Source organism: Grammomys surdaster, unplaced genomic scaffold, assembly GCF_004785775.1.
Source record: "Grammomys surdaster isolate TR1022 unplaced genomic scaffold, NIH_TR_1.0 125925, whole genome shotgun sequence".
Lineage (NCBI taxonomy): Eukaryota > Metazoa > Chordata > Mammalia > Rodentia > Muridae > Grammomys > Grammomys surdaster.
The window spans coordinates 1,296,594-1,316,186 of record NW_021620749.1 but is presented as its reverse complement, the minus strand read 5'-3'; the positions used below and the strand labels follow the sequence as shown (position 1 = coordinate 1,316,186).

The 19,593-nt window shown below is 44.6% G+C and overlaps 1 protein-coding gene across 1 annotated transcript in view; it reads right to left on the bottom strand.

Annotated features, from left to right (window-relative positions):
- Window positions 1–19,593, bottom strand: part of Dscam (DS cell adhesion molecule) — a 479,658-nt gene that overhangs the window by 118,082 nt on the left and 341,983 nt on the right. Inside the window, exons 12-15 of the mRNA XM_028752551.1 lie at window positions 8,190–8,386; window positions 6,177–6,273; window positions 5,448–5,576; window positions 97–264 (exon numbers count right to left, since the gene is read on the bottom strand). Coding sequence (XP_028608384.1) covers window positions 97–264; window positions 5,448–5,576; window positions 6,177–6,273; window positions 8,190–8,386 — 591 coding nt within the window. The remainder of the gene's footprint in view (window positions 1–96; window positions 265–5,447; window positions 5,577–6,176; window positions 6,274–8,189; window positions 8,387–19,593) is intronic.

Below are 19,593 nucleotides of genomic sequence, written 5' to 3'. Positions count from 1 at the left end.
CAGAGAACTTCATCAGGAGTGGGGAAAGGCCCAATTCTGAGTGTCTGAGTCACAAGAGTGAATTCCTGGTGGCAGGCTCTAACCGGTGCCACCTACCTGCCTCATCCGCCGTGATGGTGATCTCGTTGCTGGGCTCACTCTTGCCAATCCGGTTCTTGGCGTACATGCGGATGCTGTAGGTGGAGGAAGGGTGGATATCAATGATGGTGGCCGAGTTCAGCTGAGGGGAAACATCTTTGGTTCTTTGAGCAGAATCCCAGGAGTCTTTTGGGTTTTGTTTTTCAAAAAAGAAGAGATAAAGATGTGAGTTTTTTTCCTCTGCCGTTGAAAGTTCACAATAGGAATAAAATAAAAAATAAATAAAAATAAAAACAAAGAAAATAAAAGAAAAGAAAGGAAGGAAGAAAAAAATACCCCCAAAGTGAAATGAAATCTCAATACAATGTTTCCAGTTTTTTGCCTGAGCTGGTCATCAGAGGGGACATGGGGTCACACACTTATTTCCCATGCCAGTGGGTAAAGGACTGAGGTGAGCTTGGTACAGGAGAAAACTTGAACAAACACAGAATATGTCTGGGGATGAGCAGGATGGGAGACACAGAGGTGTAAGGAAGCTGGTTCTGCAGAAGCCTGACACACACAAGAGCTTATTCTACAGTGCACTGGTGACAAGCTACATATACTTCAGACATTGCTCTCCTGCAGGTCCCTAGTTCTAAAAGACACAAAAACACAGCAAAACTCTTAGCCATATCTGGCCTTTCCTTCCTGAATCAAGTGTGATAAAACTAAGATCATTTCATATAGGCCCATTCGACCTTAGTGCGAATCCAACAAAACGGACACGTTGGTCAACCTTAATGCTTAAAACTCATTTTCTCCTGAATCTTCTGTGTCAGGAATTCTTTTTTCAACCTCATGTACATTGAATGCAGCACCTGCCTATTGTGAAGAGACATCATGGCATATGTGGCAGTTTGAGCAGAAGGATTTTTAGGGCTTTGGTCGAAGGTGATGAGGTCATCCAGGTTTTGAAAGGGTCGGACAATTGACTGAGGTTGTGTAGTCATTAGCAAGTGTTAGTTGTACGAGTAAAGACACTCTGAGACCGTGAGTGGAAAGGATTTGTACTCATCCCCTTCTCCCAAGTCCTCTCTTGTGATGCCCAATATACTTGAGGGTTTTTATGGACATTCTCTACCCCACAAGGGAAGAAGTCACAGTTGCCATTCAGCATGCATTACCAGTGTTCAGCTAGAGGAAGAGCACAGTAAACACATGATAAATAGGTGAGTATACAAAGGGAAAACCCAGGGACACCAGCATCCTAGGGATGCCAGCACCTTTGCCACACTAGTGATGAGCATAAGGAGGCTGCCTTGTGCCAAGGCAAACCAAGACTTGAAGAAACAGAAACTCATGACTTCAGACTGCTTGTAAGGTTCTTGCTTCTTAGGGAACCACACACGGTATAAATGGATCATTACTATCAAAGTGTAAAGATCATCACTATCAAAGTGCAAAGTACTGGCATCTTTTGAGTTGGGAAGACTGAGGTAGGATACGGTGACCTAAGGTATGAAGAGAATGTGGCTAAACACTGAATTGTGAGATTTGATAGAGGAAGAGCGAGGGGAAATTTTATTTCAATGAAATGATATCCGATGAGGAGCTGGTCAGAGGGAAAGCCAGGCCTCCTGAAGATGCTCTGATACAAGGAGGAACAACCAATATTGTAAGACACAAAGAAGCATGGGAGGAAGCAGATTCTGGGCTGGATGAAGGTTCTATTAAGGTAAGATGAAAGTTTCTGGAAGTGCAAAGACCAATGGAAACAACCATTTGCACTGCAGCCATGTATATGGGCTGTGGAAGAGACTCTTCTGGGTACCTTATACAAACAAGCTCTTGTTCCAGTGATTCCTGAGTCTGTAAGGACACTGGAACCCCAGGGTCTAATGGTTTCTGTGCTTTCAATCTTGTTGATCTTAGTCTCAGGGTTATTGTGCTCATGGGCCTTTGTGGTAAAAAGCTTCACCATCTGAGCCATTCCAATAGTTTGGAACAACTGTCTCATTTGGTTGAACCCTCAGAACACCCTGACAAACCAAGGATTTGATTTTCAGTGTGAAGGTCTAGGGACAATAGTAAACAATGGATGTAGCTTAAAGAGATATGGCTAAAGGCCAAAGATCAGAATGAATATGGGTGTCTGAAACTCCTAGGGATGGAAGATTTGTAAGTCTTTAAATAAAGAGACAGGTGAAAGGAAGACTAGGGTGAAGACACTGTCACCAGAAAACTGAAAAACATCTCCCTGGAATGATAGTCCTGTTGAAGCTGCAGAAGGAGGAGGCCTGGAGACAGCAACTATCTACCTGGGAATAGCAAACCCTATTATCTAAGGACCAACACAGAGTTGATGCCAACCATGGCAGGCTGCTAGGTACTGACCAAGGTTCTGAAGTTCCTCATAATCTGGGAGGTGGAAGGAGAGGAAAGGGACAAGGGCAACAGGCCTAGGAGAAAAAAAAAAGGAGCTTCACCACCCAAGAAGGAGAGAAGGGATCAGATGTAATAAGCATAGTCAGTGAGTGGGGAGAGTCCACATGAGCAGATGTTGGGGGATTGTTACAGAGACCAAAGCTTCCATGTAGAGATGTAGTTTCCCTAAGAACCAAAAGGAAGGGGAAATCAGAGCACCAGGGAGCTCCTGGCAAGAGAGAGGATACACAGAGTGAGAAGACATCTACCCTCCTATGCTTACTTCCGACCAGTTGATATTGTGTGGATTGATCCAGTCTTGACTGCCGCACTGGCAAGAAGGCTCATTGCTAAGAATGTGAAGGGTTTTTTCCTACATTGGTGGGATGTAGCTTTTGTAGAAAATTTATGGAACATAGATGAAAGTTCCTTTGCAAGATGATGGCCCTGTTCCAAAAGACGGAGCCATGGTTCTGTAAACATTTATTATGAGCCTAGCATATATACCAGGAATCATGGAGTGCAGAGAGACAATGAAGGACTGGCCAGAGACATGTCACAAGGGTACTCCAAGGGGACAGATGCTCAGTGGAGAGGAGATACTAACTAGTTAGAAGTCCAGCAAGAATTGCAGGATTATGGATAGAGAAGGATGATGGCCAGTCAGGGAAGGCTTCTTGGAAGAGGTGTAACCTGAAGGATGGGTTTTCTATGAACATAGCTTATATTATAGCAATGAGATTTACACACTCAGAAGTTACTGAGGAAGGACATATTCATGAAGATGCTGACAAACACATAGATTACAGAACTGAGTGCAGCCTCTACCTACAAAGAGAGCAGCTTCTCCCTCTCTCCCTTCAGGGCCTTCTACTCTAAGGCTTGAATATGTGTATTAAATACAAGGAATGTTTCTTCCACACTCTATGGACACTAGAATGAATGCAAAGTATGTCCTATGCACACTAGACACTGTACCAAGTGCTGGAGACACGAATAAAGAAGAAAACCAGAGCCTGACTCTGAGAAACTTCCAAGATACCTGAGGAGGGGTGTGAACTGATGTTTCTTAGATGGTGACATTCCTATTAAGATGAGCCTTTGGGGACCTGCATCTTTTAACCATTTTTGTGCACATTTAAGCAACATAAAAGGCTGCTGTCGTCAGCGGTGGGTCATGTGTCAGACAATGAGTAAAGCATTTTAAGTGTACTTTTGTCTTAAAGACTCATTAAATATCAACTTAACATCCACTGCCCATCAGGTATCAGAGCAATGGGCAGTGTGGAAGTAGACCTAGTAGGCAGAGGGAGGCCAACCAGCTTCAGGGCGAGTGGAGTGACATGCATGAACAGATATGGCAGTTAATACACACAGAGATGCACACTTGATAATATGTTACAGGGACAGCCATCATAAGGGAGCATTAAGGAGGATTAGGGGTCCCATGGTCCAGGGGAGTTAAGTCTTCCTGCCAGAGTCAACCTTGGTCTCCCTATGGTCTTTTCTTTAACAGATGAGGTTAGCAGAAGGGAGACAGAGGAATAGCAAGGTGAAACTCAGGCCAGCAGAGGGCCAGCATGAGTCAGATCCTAATGCTTCCTGCTGTTGGTTTGGGTAGGTACCAACAGTTGGCAGGGGGCACCCTCCCTGAAGGTCTGTTCCTCAGTGTGTGTGTGGTAGGGGAGGGGTTGCAGTATATTCTAGTCTCGGGAACACAGGCAGTAGGTGATCAACCCGTAGGAAGACAGGGATCCCCCTTCTTCCTGGATCCCGCTGAATGACTCCATGCCTGCCTGCATCTCTGTTGGCTCTCATCACTACTGCCTGTCTCCAGGCAAGTTGCTATCTTGCTTCACTGTTTCATGCATGCGACACTCCAATCTGCAACTGTAAGGGCAGCAAACTGGGCCACATCTTTGTTGTGATGTGTGCCCCAAACCTGCTATCCTAGACCTGATCCTTAACCATTGATCCACACTTGACACCTGCTATGAGTCTCTGAAATCTGCTTTTCCTAATTCTTCATTCCGGTTAATCCTGATTCTATCATGACACACTGCTAGTGAGACATCTCGCCCTCTACAACTGCTTTTTCCTAGCTGTCTTGAGTTTGATTTGTTGCTACAGCTCAGCTCAAAAGAGACCAAATCAGTCTCGACAGGACAATCTGAAGGGATGCACGGGCTTCGAAAAAAGCACTGTTGAGTCTCTGAGAATTGTATTAACCCTTCCCATGCAGATGGTTTCTTGCTTCATATCTTCTATAAGATAGTAAGATTCTGACTAGAGGCTACAGTGGTGTTCTCGTCTCAGTCCAGGAAGACTGTAGGATCCTGAGGGGGCTGTGGTGGCCCTGGAAAAGGATGAGAGAGGATGTCTGTCATGGTGTAGTTATCTGGGTCAACTTTACATGTATGCTGTGGACTGACTGAGTGCTCCGTGGCCTGGCCCTTGTGCATTTCCAGGGGCTTGTTGTAGAGCCACTGTCACATGCAGGGAGATTATCCTTCCTCATTCTGCATACACATACTGTATGCCATATCTGGCAGACACTGGCATTGCTGGAGCCTGGGGCTCAGAATGGGAGACAAAGACCCAGGCTTGAACTCTAAGGCAGTCATCTATCTGAAGAAGTAGGTAGTAAAAGAAGCTGTTGGCTGAGAAAGAGTGTAGCAGAAGCCTATCTCTGTTGGTACCCATGGGCATCCCTGAGGTGGTTGCGGTTCCTAGGAATACCAGTGAGGATCAAGACTGAGGTCCAGTCAGGTCACCGAGAAAGGGAAAACCTGGACACAGAAAGAACCCCGGACAGATTCATGCAAGGGACGAACCAGATGGAAATCATGTTCTGAGAATTGTGAGTGTGTGGAGGAGGAGCTGTGGACACGTAATGAAGTAGCAAAGCAAAACAGGAGGGTGAGTGAGGAAGAGGTAAAGCAGAGGGGGAGTGAGAGGCTTACCTGATTTATTTTTGCATTCAATGTCATAGCCTGTGATGGGGCTGTTGCCGTCAAACCCCATGGTCCACCTGAGCGTGATTGTGCGAGCTTTGACATCTTTGATCTCAATCTCGGGAGGATCTGGGGGTTCTGTGCCATCAACAGAAAGACCAAGGTTAGTTCAAATCAAGCCCAGGCATAAACTCTAGTGGAAGGCCTGGCTACAGCTTGCATGCTTCCGTGGGCATCAGGCATCAGCAGGTGCTGCCTGGTTGGAAGCATTTGTTGGTAATTTTATTTTTCTGGTTAGATAGAAGGCATTGCCCCACTTCTCCAAGAGATTCTGTTTGTATCCTGTGTGGCACCAGGCCAGATCTGCAGGACGTAAGTGCCACTGCCTTGACTCATGGCCCATTCATCTCCAGATGCTGGACTTCCATTTCATTCTTCTAGTACACAAACTTCCAAGATGGAGTGGAAGGCACTGGCTAAGCTTGTCTGCATTCAGCCTGAGGTCTGGCCTCTCATCTGCCCTGGTCCCCACTAGGGATATGCTCCCCATGTTTCAGGGCTTCACTCTGATGTGATTACAGCCTCTGATAAAGTCCAGATTTATGGCAATTTCCTACACAGCCAAGGTTTCCTGAGAGATCAAACCTTTCCCAGCTGACTGGGGCTGCAATGCTGCCTGCTGTCAGCACACCTTGTCCTGAAATGGCCACACACTTCCTTCTGTCGTGTCTGCCTCACCTTGCACTGTGAGTTGAATTATTCCACGGTCCTCCCCATACGAATTGATAGCATGGCAGGAGAAGAAGCCGGAATCTTCTCTCACTGTTGGCAAAATCTGCAACCAAAGCAGAAAAGTACTCACTTTAGTTACTAGCTTGAGCTGGAGCCCAACAGGCATGGCTTCTGGTGGGAAATAGCCTTTCCCCCTTCCTTCCATCCCCAGCACCCAGTCATTACTACTTACAAACACGGACACATGCACACCACAGACAGAGACACACATAAATATTCCCACTCCTATATGGACACACACAGATATACACTCGCATACATGGACACACAGATATACACAAAGAGACACAGACACATCACTACTCACACACACTAGCATACACAAAAACATACAGACACAAACAACACATTCATGGACACAGGCACACTCATACACACACACACACATTCCTAGTCACACATATCACACATGGAGACACTCTTACACATTGGTTCCCATTCACATCCATGAATACACACAGAGACACATACAGAGATACACACACTCACAGAATCACTCAGAGATGCATACTTAGACACAAACCATTGCACGCGTACGAATCCATTCCCATGTATATACACACAAGCTCACACACTAATACCCACACTCACAGACTTGGCCTCACATATGCACTCACACACAAACACACTGACAGACTCACGCACAGACCAACACATGCTTATACACACCGGCACACAAATGCACACATATCTATACCCTCTGAGGGCAAACTACTTCCATGCAATTTGTAAGATGCAAATGGGAGATGTCCGTCTCACTGGACTGAATGTATAGCTCACTCGAGCTGCTGTGGGTGGGCCCACATATACTCCATATACTCCACCCATTTTCCGCACGATATGATATTAAAGAAGCACACATAAGGCACATCTATGACTACACCAGCCCTCTGAACCTACTTCTCTGTTCCCACAGGTGCAGTGCCACATGTTTTTGAACACACCATTTTTTGTCAGAATTTCCTAAACAGTCAGTGTAGCAGCTCTGCACACTGTGTTTGCTATGTTGAGCACTGCAGAGTGGGTTCAAGTGTGTGGGGAATGTATTATATGCAAAGTCTATCGTGTCCATAGAAATGATTACATCATCCTTACATCTGCTATCTATGGAAACTAAGGCATGGCTGTCCAGCCAGCACCCTTGGGACCTCACTGGTATTCTATACCATAGGGCTCTAGAATTGCATTCTGGAGACAGAGCCCACTGTATGTTCCAAGCACATAGCTTCAAGCTTCGTGAATGTCTGTACCAGCCCTCTGCATTACAAAAGCATTGCTTAGACAATCATCCACATTGCTGGAGGAAGACTAGACATGCTTCCTCTGGGCACTTGTGGTTCTAGATGAATGACAGCATATTCTCTACATTGGATTTCTCCAAATGTGCAAAATATTTTAAAAAACATATTAATTGCAGTTACACGTATATATGTGAAGGCATATGGACACATGTGCATGAGCCCATGGAGACCAGAAGAAGGTATCGGATCCCCAAGGGCTGGAGTTACAGATGGCTGTGAGCCACCAACTATGGGTGCTAGGAACTGAATCCAGGTCTTCTGGAAAAGCAGTATGTGCTCTTAACTACTAAGATATCTCCCTAGTTCTCAAAAAAAAATTTTTTCATTATGGTATTCTTCTGTCTCATAGCTCTTGCTACTTTTTTGTAGAAGGTTGAACACACACATGCACATACTATCACTCCCACTGAGGACAACTGTCATGAGAGACTTCTCTCTCCATGATCAATTATTTCTCTGTGGATGGTGGCTGTAAAGAACTACTTCTGAAGGTCATTCAGTGACCTTGTCTATGTAGATGCACAAAGGGACAGAGTGTCATGAGGAAATTCCAGCAGGATATTCACAAGTCATCACCGCCATGTGCACAGCCATGTGAGAGGCCTGATTCACTGTCCCAGGACACCCTGCCCCGTTCTGTCACGGCTGTCATTTTTACCTGCAGTGTAGAAATCACTTCTTCTCCCACCTCCTTGGTGGACACCAGGTAACGGGCCATTTCGGGGTTAATGATCCTGTCCTCTTTCTCCCAGCGGACAATGATGGGCTTCTCCCCATGTGCTGTGCAGCTCATTTCCTTCCTTTGACCCTGAGTGGCCAGGGTAGTGTTGGGGTAAGAGGTTATCATGGCAGGAACTAAGAAACAAAGAAGAAAGGCCTCGCTCAGTAAAAGCGCACTCACGACTCTCCCATGACCACAATCAGCTAAGTGACGTTTAAAAAGGCATTTCTTGGAAATAAAATTTGTTCAAAGAAACTGTTGAGGAGGAAACAGGGCGAACAATAGAAAGGACACTCACTGGTGGAGAAACAAAGCTTGACCACCAGGGCCCAGGGCAGAAAGTGCATTGCACGTTCATATTCAAGGGGCTGCAGCTTCATTCCAAGCCTGTTGGAAGCAGAAGTGAGCCAGGGGGCATGGCCTATGTCATCAGAGTACACAGGCAAATGATGGCTCTTCAGCCAGGAGGTGGGTGGGAGGGGAAAGCTCCCAGTGGGGGCGGGGACTGGGGATAGTCCTGACCTCCGTCCTGGCAATTAATTACTTCTCACTGTCTTCATCACTCACACTTCTGACCATCTTTGCAGGTCTCTATCAAATCTTTCCCCAGAGACCTCAAGCCTACCTCCTTCCATGACTTTCAATGGAGGCTCATCCTCAAATTACTGAAAAAGAGGAGGCAACCTTTATTCATGAAACTTTGCATTCCTGTTCTTTTACTAAAACTTAATTTGTAGATTTCTGTCCTTAGCAGTGGGTGACATAAGACTCCACTCTCAACTATGCAAACAATCTGGCATTCTGACAGCCTATGTTAAAACCTATCTTCCTAAATTCACTCCAAAGTTACAAGAAACAGGGGAACATGGGTCAAACCCAAAATGTATCCTGGAAAGCTATAAGGGACACATGACACTTCAGTTATCTGGGGGTTTGTCACGATACTGGTGATTATCTGAGAGTCAGATAACTCCTACCCAGAGTCAGACATCCTTACCCAGGTGCCTCAAAACCTTAGACCAAATGAAAAACAAAAAGTCAAATAAGACCTCCAAATGGCAAAGTATACAAACAGCCCTGGCTTGTGCTACAGGCAGAGAGAGGACATCTCCTCCTTTGAGAACTTGTTATTCTTCCAGCCTGACTAGATTTGCGGTAACCTCATGCTGGACAGTCAACATGGGATGACCTTCCTTTGGTAGCAGGCTTGAGGAATTCAGCAAAAAGCAAACAAGAGCACACCTTGGAAGGGTGTGACCTTCCTCCTAATCTGCTGTCATCCTGCCAGATAAAGGGGGTCATGAGCGCTCACACTACAAGTATAAAGCAACCTGTATGAATGAGAGTCAGCCTCCCAATGACTCAAGATAACATAAAACTCAGATGAAGATTCTGAAATAGCTAGGCAATACATGCATATATACATTCATTCATACATATATACATAATACATATGTACATACATACATACATACATACAGGTATGTTTTAAAACATGGGAAAAGGATGCAATGTTTCCAAAGGGACTAGAAATCTTTGAAATCTAGCAAAACCAAATCCATGATTTATCTGCATGTTATCCCCATTTCTTCAATTCCAGGGAGAAAGCCCTCCCCCTCATTTCTAAGGTCAAACTTTGAATCTGTGTTTTTCCAAGATTCATGAACTTTTGGACTTTCATCATTTAGCTTTGGGGCTTCTCAGATATCATTAGTGAAGACAAGGGTCTGCTGAGGTGCAGCCTGTTCTTGGGTGAAGTATGTTACATCTGCAAAGAATGTTCCTACACAGGTCCATAGCCTAAGCTTTTGATGGGACATGGATTTGTGGGAAAGTTTGTCCTACTCAACAAGTATGCTTAAGTTACTCAATGCTCACACATATTGTGTATATACAATACTAATTACACATACAGATATACACATATTGTATATACCATATATATATTATGCAACCTGAAAAGAATTTTATGGAGTCAAATATCCTCTACCAGATTTATTTCTAACTAGCATATGCATTATTCTAGAAAGAACCATTCTGCCTAACTCCAATAACTTCTCTTTGTCTATCCCAAAGTCTAGTGAATTATTGACTTACATTCTACCTTAAAACTTTATTAGCTTTTATATGTTTATTTTGTGTGCTACCTCCTGTGTGTATGTGTGTGTGTGTATGTGTATGTGTGTATGTGTGTATGCTTGTGTGTGATAGTGTGTGTGTAGGTCAGAAATAACTTGTGAGAGTGAATTCTCTCTTTCCATCATGTGGTCATTGGGATTGAACTGAGGTCACCATGCTTAGCCACAAATACCCTTACCCACAAAGCCACTGAGCCAACTTACTGGCAACCAATTACACTCTTTGGTGACTTTTCTAGATACTTCCTATAAGTAGGACCATAATATCTGTTCTCATTCTAGCCTTCTGGGTTCTTTAAACATAATGGACTCAAGAGTCCTCATTGCAGTATGGGGATTTTGTTCTCTTAATGCCTAACATGACTCCCTTGCATAGATCTTCTGTACTTCATGGTCCTAAGTGTCTCAAAGCCATGGGGAAAGTTGCCCACTATATAATATATGTATACATGGGGCAGGGAAATGGCATAAAAAATGGAGGTTTTCTGTGAGGAATTGCCCAAGGTTTGTTTTCAGTGTAAGTAGAGTTCAATGTGAGTTCTGAGCTCCTTTGCATGAGCACACATTGTGTGTGTGTGTGTGTGTGTGTGTGTGTGTGTGTTTGTGTGTGTGTTGGCACATGTGTGGAGGTCAGAGGAAAACAGGCAAGAGTTGGCTTTCTTCTTCACCCATATGGATCGCAGGAATCAAATTCAGATCACTGGGCTTGGCATCAAGAACCTTGACATGCTAAGCCATCTTGTAGACCTCTGCATTTTCCTTTTTAAGGCTGTAACAAGCTTTAATGCACACTGTGTGGGAGAAGGGTTTCAACAAACCATGCAGAATGGGATCTTGACTCACTGATACTATTCTGCCAGAGATGCTCCTCATTTTCAGTCATATTTCTTTTTTGGGTGAGAGTCCCATTATTAAGAAGGGCTTTTATTTCTGGCAATGAAGCCAGCATTTAGTCAGAAACACTCAGCTAGCCTGTGTTTTCCTATCCTATTTAGAATGGTCAAAAGGACCCATTTGTTTTAATGAGCCATCACCGTGGCTTCTTTACAGTGCTGATGTCTGAAGGCATGGCGACCTTTTCACTTGTCACACTCCTGGGCACCGAGAGATGACAGCGTGTCAGTGCAGCTACGCTCTCTGCCATGATTCCTGAAGCATCACAAATGGATGGGGTCATTTAACAGAGATGGGTACCAAGAAGAGGTTGTGAGAAAACTGCTAGCCTCAGAGCAAATCCAGACCCAGGACAGCTCTGGCCAAAGCTGTGAGCTGTGTGCTTTTCCTCCAAAATTACTCATTAAGGCAGGTGCTGCTTTACATCAGGAGAACCTTGTTCGTAAGCTATGCTCATTAGCCACAGTGCTACCCCACGGCTCCTTCAACTCTCAGCGAGTCTGCACTGCATCTTCTGACCTACTTTCTTGCAGCTTAAAGATCCAGCCATGCCGGGTTGCTGCAGCCCCTGGCCAGGGAGTGTGATCAGGCATCTCTCTGCCTGACTACAGCGCAGTGACAGGGATGTGATCTTAATTTGACACTGGCAATGGTGAAGGTGTTTGTACCATTGAAATGGGTAAGTGCTAGAACCTGGCCTTTCGTCACAGCCTCCCATTAGCAGGTAATTATTACGACACTTAAGAAAATTGTCTTTGAGTCAGTACTTCTCACTCTATCCAATAACTTTACAATTATTCCACTCTCCAGCTGAGAGACTGGATAAACCTCAGGACTGAAAAGCTTCATGTTTTGGCTAACCCAAGTCATCTCTTCAACTTTGCAAAGAAGAAAAGAGAGAGCTGGAGAGGAGTGGCTACCAACGTTTCTAATTCAAATGTGAAACAGGGTGGGACCCAAATAGGCCCCACTCAGAATCATCAGATCACCTCAGAAACAAGGGGTGACCAGTTACCATGGATCATCTGGGATCTCTCATGTTTGAAAATTCAAGTCTTATCTTCTGAGATGTCACAGTCCTTCCATTCTTTTGGAAAAGAGATGGCAGAGAGGGTGTTGGACTAACAAGGAGGAACAGGAAGGCAGAGGTGATAGGGAGTCCCTGGAGATGTTCTGAGTCATTTGCACATTTAAAAATAGTTCAAATTTTATGCATATGGATTCTTTGCCTACATGTATACCTCTATAGCATGTGCACGCCAGGTGCTTACACAGACCAGAAGAGGGCACTGAATCCCCCGGAACTGGAGTCATAGATTACTTGAATTACCTTGTGGGTGCTTGGAAATGAATCTGGGTTCTTTGGAAGAGCAGCCAGAGCTCTTAAAGGCTGAGTGCTGTCTTCAGCATGAACACATTTTTGAAACTAGTTATTCAACCTTATTCTTTTTTATATCCCCAAACTCAACACGACAAAACTTCAAAGAGACAGGATGTCAAAAAACTACAGATCCATCGCTGGGTTCATGGTCATGCTCTAATTTTATAATTTTTTATTTTTTTTTTGCTATTATTCTAGCAGAAAACCAACATTTCCCAAATATGTAATCATCACTATGCTATTTCAGTTCTTCTTAAGTGAAAGTATAAATCAGTAAGGGTCTCAATTACAAGACGCAAAGAATCAAGTTGCCTTCAGGGACACTGCTGCTTCAAGAGGGCAACAGAGGGAGCCTTGCGTCCCAAGTAGTCAAGGTCTGGTTCCCACAAGATGAAAAATGCATTCAGGCATTGACTATCTCAGGACCCTTTTTCTACATTTACATCAAACAAAGAAGTGACCAGGAGCCTGGCCCCAACCTCATGTAGCAGCGGTGTGAACTGAGTAGTGAGTATGTGCTTGACTGCCTGACTCCATGGGCCTCCATTCCTGATTGACTCCTGAAAGGTAGATGGGATCAAATGTTCTCAGTAGGTATATTGGTGACTTGTTCCACCAGTAACCAAAATACCAGGAAGAAAAAAAAAAGTAAACTACAGGAATACAGCTCTTTATAGGGGAAGGACAGATGACCAATTGTAGTGTGGAGGGCCAGACAGCCCATCATAGTGTGTGTGTGGGGGAAAGGGCAGACAACCTGTCATACTGGGAAGGGCAGACAGCCCATCATAGTGGGGAAGGGCAGACAGCCTATCATAGTAGAGGAGGGCTGGATGGCCCATCATAGTGGGGAGGGGCAGACAGCCTATCCAAGTGGAGAGGGGTAGACAACTCATCATAGTGGGGAAGGGCAGACAGTCTGTCATAGAGGGGAAAAGCAATGACAGCAGCTTTGTGTCAGAGGGCTGTTCACAAGGTAGTAGATAAAAGTGGAGAACATGGCTGGAATCTTCACAAGTTTGCTCCTAGTGACCTACTCTTGCCAGGCCGTACACTGTAAAAGACTAGCTCACGAGGGTCTGGGGAGATGGTTCAACAGGTAAAGGTGCTTGCTGCCAGGCACAGCAACCTGAAAACATACTTGAAAATGCAAGCAACCCCCACAGTAGCCAAGGTTTTCTCCAGCTCAGACCCTCTGTCCCTTCTTGCCATCCCCTCTCCCTCGGTCTTCCCATCCTTCTTCTTTCATGTTTCTTTCTGTCTTCTTCTCATGAATGTTTTCCAGCGAATTCTTGTGGACCTGTTCAGTCACAAGTTCTCCACAGGAGCTAATGCTGACACCTGCTGTGTGCTTTGAACTTCCATCTGTGTGAATGTGGCTACTGTAGGGACCTTAAACCAATGAGTCCCTTCAGTGGTTGTTCTCAGGGTCCAGGTTGCTCTGCTGAGCACAGCATCCTCGGATTTTATCTTATTCTTTATGTCAGAATTTTCTTCTTTTAAAAACAGAAATAATACTCCAGCAACAGTCTAGACAGCACTTTCTATCAATGGACACTTGGGGGTTGGCGATTCCTGGTGGACAGAACATTATAGTTTTACAAGCCTGCAGAAAGAACTATGTGAGGAAAATGGATGCAGGTTCTTTGCCTGCTTCACCTCAGCTGTTCGAAGGCCAACCCACCCCATCTTGTTTGTGGCCTCACCCTCTCTGCTCCGGTCCTGTTTCCTCATCTGTGAGAAGAGACTCAACTCCCTAGGCTCTGATGACAATTAATGAGATTATGTTGGAAGGACCCAGTGTGTGGTGTCTGAAGAAAGGCCTTGCAGAATCTTAGGTTGCGATTATCACTGCTGCAGGGTCATAAATGCCTACTGCCCAAATACTTATTGTTCATAAAAGTTTTAGTGAGCGAGGCCGCCTACCGGGCAGTTCTAATCCCTATAAAGAAAACAATTCCTCCTGCCGGGAATTAATAAGTTCTTAGCCACACTGAAATATCTTCTCGGCTGGGTTATTATACTTACATAATGAAGTTACTTTGATTATAACCATTAATCAAGTTCGTGTTTCCAAGCTAGATTGTGTTGTATTTGATGCTAGGCTTTAACAAGAAGGACAGTGTCCCCACTTCCTGGCAGTGGGGCCAGACTGGTTGACATGATTAAACCTGTCAGGGAAACGACACAGAATGCTTAGGCTTCATATCAGATTCACTCTGAAGTTGCTTCTTGTCTGTTATTGGAAGAAATTTGATTTATTTTGCATGACAAGCATGAATATTAACCAAGATATATTAAAATGGTAGTTTTTTTCCCCATTCACAAGGAGATGGAGCAAGCTAAACTTCTTCCTGATACTTTTTTCCCCTTTCCCATCTGGTTATGAACATAAATACTCTGTTTTTGTCTAATAGAAAAACTCATTAATAATTAGAGGAAAAAAGCGATTAGTAAATAGACTTGCACTGCCTGCTGAAGTGACAGTTAAAAACAGGTGGAAAAATTGTGACAGATCATGGCTTTATGCAAGATGAATGGGGTTAGGATATTGATTAGAAGAAGGTCATTGGTAGTGCTTTAATCAATCTCCTAGACAATGGCCCTCCTGGAATTCACACTCCTGTGGCACTGCCTCCCACATCTTCCAGAGCCACTAGACCATGTGACCATGGATATGGCTGAAGCAGTCAGTGGCCCTATGCCTCCCAGATGAGATCATAGAATGTCTGTGACCTCCATCTTGTGTGTGCCCCTTCCATCACTGGCTGCGGAGAAGCTGATACAATGTCACCAGGATGTTGCAGCCACCTAGCTCAGGACTGGGAGAAAGATAGATGTTAGGCTGCCGCTGACCCTCCTTGAGCTTGGAAATGGATTTTTTTTCTCAGCTACTTTCATCCTCATCAAGTATTCTGATACAGTTTTCAGAAAGCAAGCAGTTTCCATGGAAACAGAGCCAGCAGTTTCCAGGTAGCTTGGGGATGGACACAGCAAATCACTGTGCCCTGGGCTGTGATCTGGCTTTTGAGCAGGTGTTTCGCATGAGCGTGCAGTTTGTCATGGAGAGACAGAGAGGATGGGTAGTCATCCTCACTAAAAGCTGGCTGGTACTCTATACCACACTGCTTCATTGCCTGGGCACCTGGCCTGGAACACCCTGGAGCTCAGTGAGGGCCTCCCTGACAGCAGAATGTAGGCTCTCTCAGGTATCCCAGGGGCTTCCTTTACCTGCAGACGCTTGTTCAAGAAGGGCCAAACCCTAAATCTTCTGTCCTTCCTGCCTTTGAGTTGATAAACTTCATAGCATTTTTAAATTTCAAAAGCATCTTCCCTTTTTAAAGCCACATTTGGGCTGTCTCTGTGTCATTATCCAGAATGCTTTCTTCATTAAGCCAGTAACTAATGTTCCCATTCACTGGCACGGGGTACTGGTGTGTTTGTATGTGGCTTCATTCATTTTGTGTCACTATTCACTGAGTGCCTTTATCAACAGACTCTACGAGCATCACAATGGTGATGGCTGATGCCAATACTCACAATTTTATACGCTTTTTTGTCTTTATAGCAACTCTAGGAAATAGGTGCCAATGTGCCCTCCATTTTATGAGTCAGAGAATGAGGCTCTGTCAGGCCCACTCTTCCAGGCCCTAGAGGCAGTTAAGCACCAAGGGGAAACTGTAATCTACACAGCCTTGCCCAGTCCTGAATTGTTTATAAAATAGTACCACACTCCTGCATTCCTCTGGGCCTTGCTTTTTCATTTTATGTTATGTGTGTATATATATCTATAACACATATTAACAAACAGTGCCCGGTGTTTTCTTTCCATTGTTATGTATTATCTTGCACGAGGTGAGTATTCTACAGTTTGTTTATTGCGATTTTTGGTTCAGGTGGCTGTTTTTTAGAGGTGGTGGTGTTTGTGTGTATCTGTGTGGGATGAGCACATGTGTATGCATGTTCACACACACACATGTACATATATATGTATATGTACATGCATGTGTGTACATGTGTATACATGCATGTGAAGGGCAGAGGGTGATGCCTCCTGTTTTCCATAATTAGTGTACACCTTGTGTGTTCAGGCAGAATCTCTCAGTGAACCTGGAGACTGCTAACTTAGCTAGTGTAGCTAACCAGCTTGCTTTGAGGATCTCCTGTCTCCACACCAGCAAGCTGAATGCCACACTCACCTGCCATCTACATGGGTGCTGGGGACCTGAACTCTAGTCTTCGGGCTTGCATGGTGACCACTTTGACTACTGAGCCACACATCCCCTACTGTAGTCGTATTCAGATTTTGACCACTGCCAACTCTGAGCACTGTTGTGGGTGAAGCATCTTTTTTGTTTATGAGTTGCCCACAGGTAGTTAGAGAGGGGTTTCCAATCACAGTCTGTGAGTATCTACAAGTTTATAAGACTATGCATCTTTTGAAGATGGCTGTACAAACTTTCAGAGCCTCAGGCTATTCTTTGTTTAAGAACTCAATTCTCTGGAGTCACTCTGAACCATTAACATTAAACATTACCTGGGGACTTTCTAGAATTGTGCGATCTACTTAGCCTGTCCCCAAGAAATTTGAAGAACTCCTCTGCTGTTACTGTACTTGCTGAAGCACTGCCTAGGCCTGTTCTTCCCTCAACCATGGAGGCCAGATAGTGGATCAGATCAGCACAGGAGCTCAATATAGGCTCCCTCCATCTCACAAGCCTAGGTGATGCTCTGATCCTGCTCCTCCTCATCTGTCAAATGAACACAGTGCCAATGCCCGCACCCCCTACCACTCAGACACCAGGGAACCCATCCAACCTGAAAAATGGGTGATCTTAGCCATAGTCCCTTCTGCTGAGATGTCCCCAGTTGCTTTTCCCACCTTTATTATACACTGTGCTATGATAAACAAGCACAGACTCTAAAGGAAAACAAAAAGCCACATGTAGGTGATGGCTTTAGAGAAGCCATGCAGGCTTAAAACTGTAGTGTGTGTATGAGTGATGCGTGTCCGTGTATGAACACATGTGCAGGTGAGCTTGCATGAAGAGGCCAGAGGTTGACCTCAGGTGTCTTCCTCAGATAGTTTCTACTCTCAACCCACAGTGGTAGTCTTTCTGGAAATAGCTGTCAGAGTCCCCTTGCAAGGCCAGCAGGATGTTACCACATTTTTTTTTACCTGAATTATCATAAAGTCTTCCTCTAGAATTTTATATAAAAACCAAGACTAAGTGCAATTTTTTGCAGCATGTATTTGAAAATGAATACACGGCTCTAGATTTCTTATTCAGCAGTGTTTTAGAGCTGAGGAACCTCGAGGTTCTCATACAGCTCTGCGAGCTTGCCAGATTTTACAGGTCTTATGAGAGGATCCTTGGCTGAGTGTCTGTGGAGACACATGACAGCCTGGATGTGTCTTCAGATGGGAAAGCACAGCCTCAGGAGGAACAGAGAGCTTAGCAGCCTGCTAAACAGGATGTCACTGTTTTCCCTTCCTCATTCAAAACAGGGAGAGGAGAATTCTGCTCAAGTGCCAAAGTGCATGCAGTATTAGTAGTACCACAGGATGGAGGCTGTGTCCTAGGTTTTAAATAAATGCCAGGAGGAACTTGTATGTGACACACACACACACACACACACACACACACACACACACACACCCCTAAAACCACGCTCTTCCTTGTACTACATGTAAATCCAGAATCCCAGCTGCATACATCTGGTGTCCTCTCAGAGGAAACCCAACCAGCCAGGGTTGGGTTTCCTCTTATACCTCCTATCTGTCAATTGTTGCCTCTGAATGGAAGACAGAGGAGGCAGGGCTAGTCAGCAAACACTGTTGTTAATGAGGAGGTGCTTTATGACCTGGTACTCTCAGGGGAGGGGGCGGGGTTTAGGTTCCAGAGGCCTATAAAGCAACATGTGTAACTGTCCCTCCCAAGGGAAGTGAGCAGGCTCTAATTGAGGTATTGACAGTTCTAAATGAAGCATAAACCTGCTAGGAAGATTGAGGAAAAAAAATGAGCACCACTGAGCGGTGCATGCTGGGACCCATGCAGCTTTCATTCACTGTTCATTCATGCAGGAGTGAGCTCCAGAACTTAGGTTACCTCAGACACTTGGTCTTAAGTTAGACAGCCAGGGCATTCCTGGGTGAAGCACTAGAAACAATGTCCCTCTCTCCTCAATACTCTGGTATCCTTCCATATGAAGGTTAACAGGGCATGATCCCACACATACAACCCACATGTACAAGGCCAAACATATCATCCCACACATATGATCCCATACACACAACTCACATGTATGATCCCACATACACTAGTCCATACATATGATCCTACATACACAAGACTGGGACAGGAAAAGCTGAAACAGGCTTCATTATACTCATGACCATTAGATAACACTGTCTTCTTATGAAGAAAGTCCACAGTACTATCCTCTCTATCCTTGTGTGTGTGTGTGTGTGTGTGTGTGTGTGTGTGTGTTTACATGCACATGTATGTGGAAGTCATAGGGCAACTTTGGGTGCCAATCCCACCTCAATAAATAAAGTAGAGAGAGACTGAAGATTGTCAGACTTTTACCTCCGTGCACACCTATATTTGCATATGTGCACACACATATGTGTATATCAAACACATGAATGTGTACGTACACACAAACACACATATATAGAACAACATCTTTATCTTTGTATCATGAAGTCCATTTGCTGAATTTTATTCTATGAAATTGATTACATGTATGTGTACCATTTATTCAGAAGCTCATTCCCTACAGCCTGTCAGTGATCACGGAAATCCTGAAGCACATAAAACACAAGTGTTTTATGGGTAAAGACATTGTCTAGGCAGATCTCAAACTCATACACATGCCTCTCTCTCTCTCTCTCTCTCTCTCTCTCTCTCTCTCTCTCTCTCTC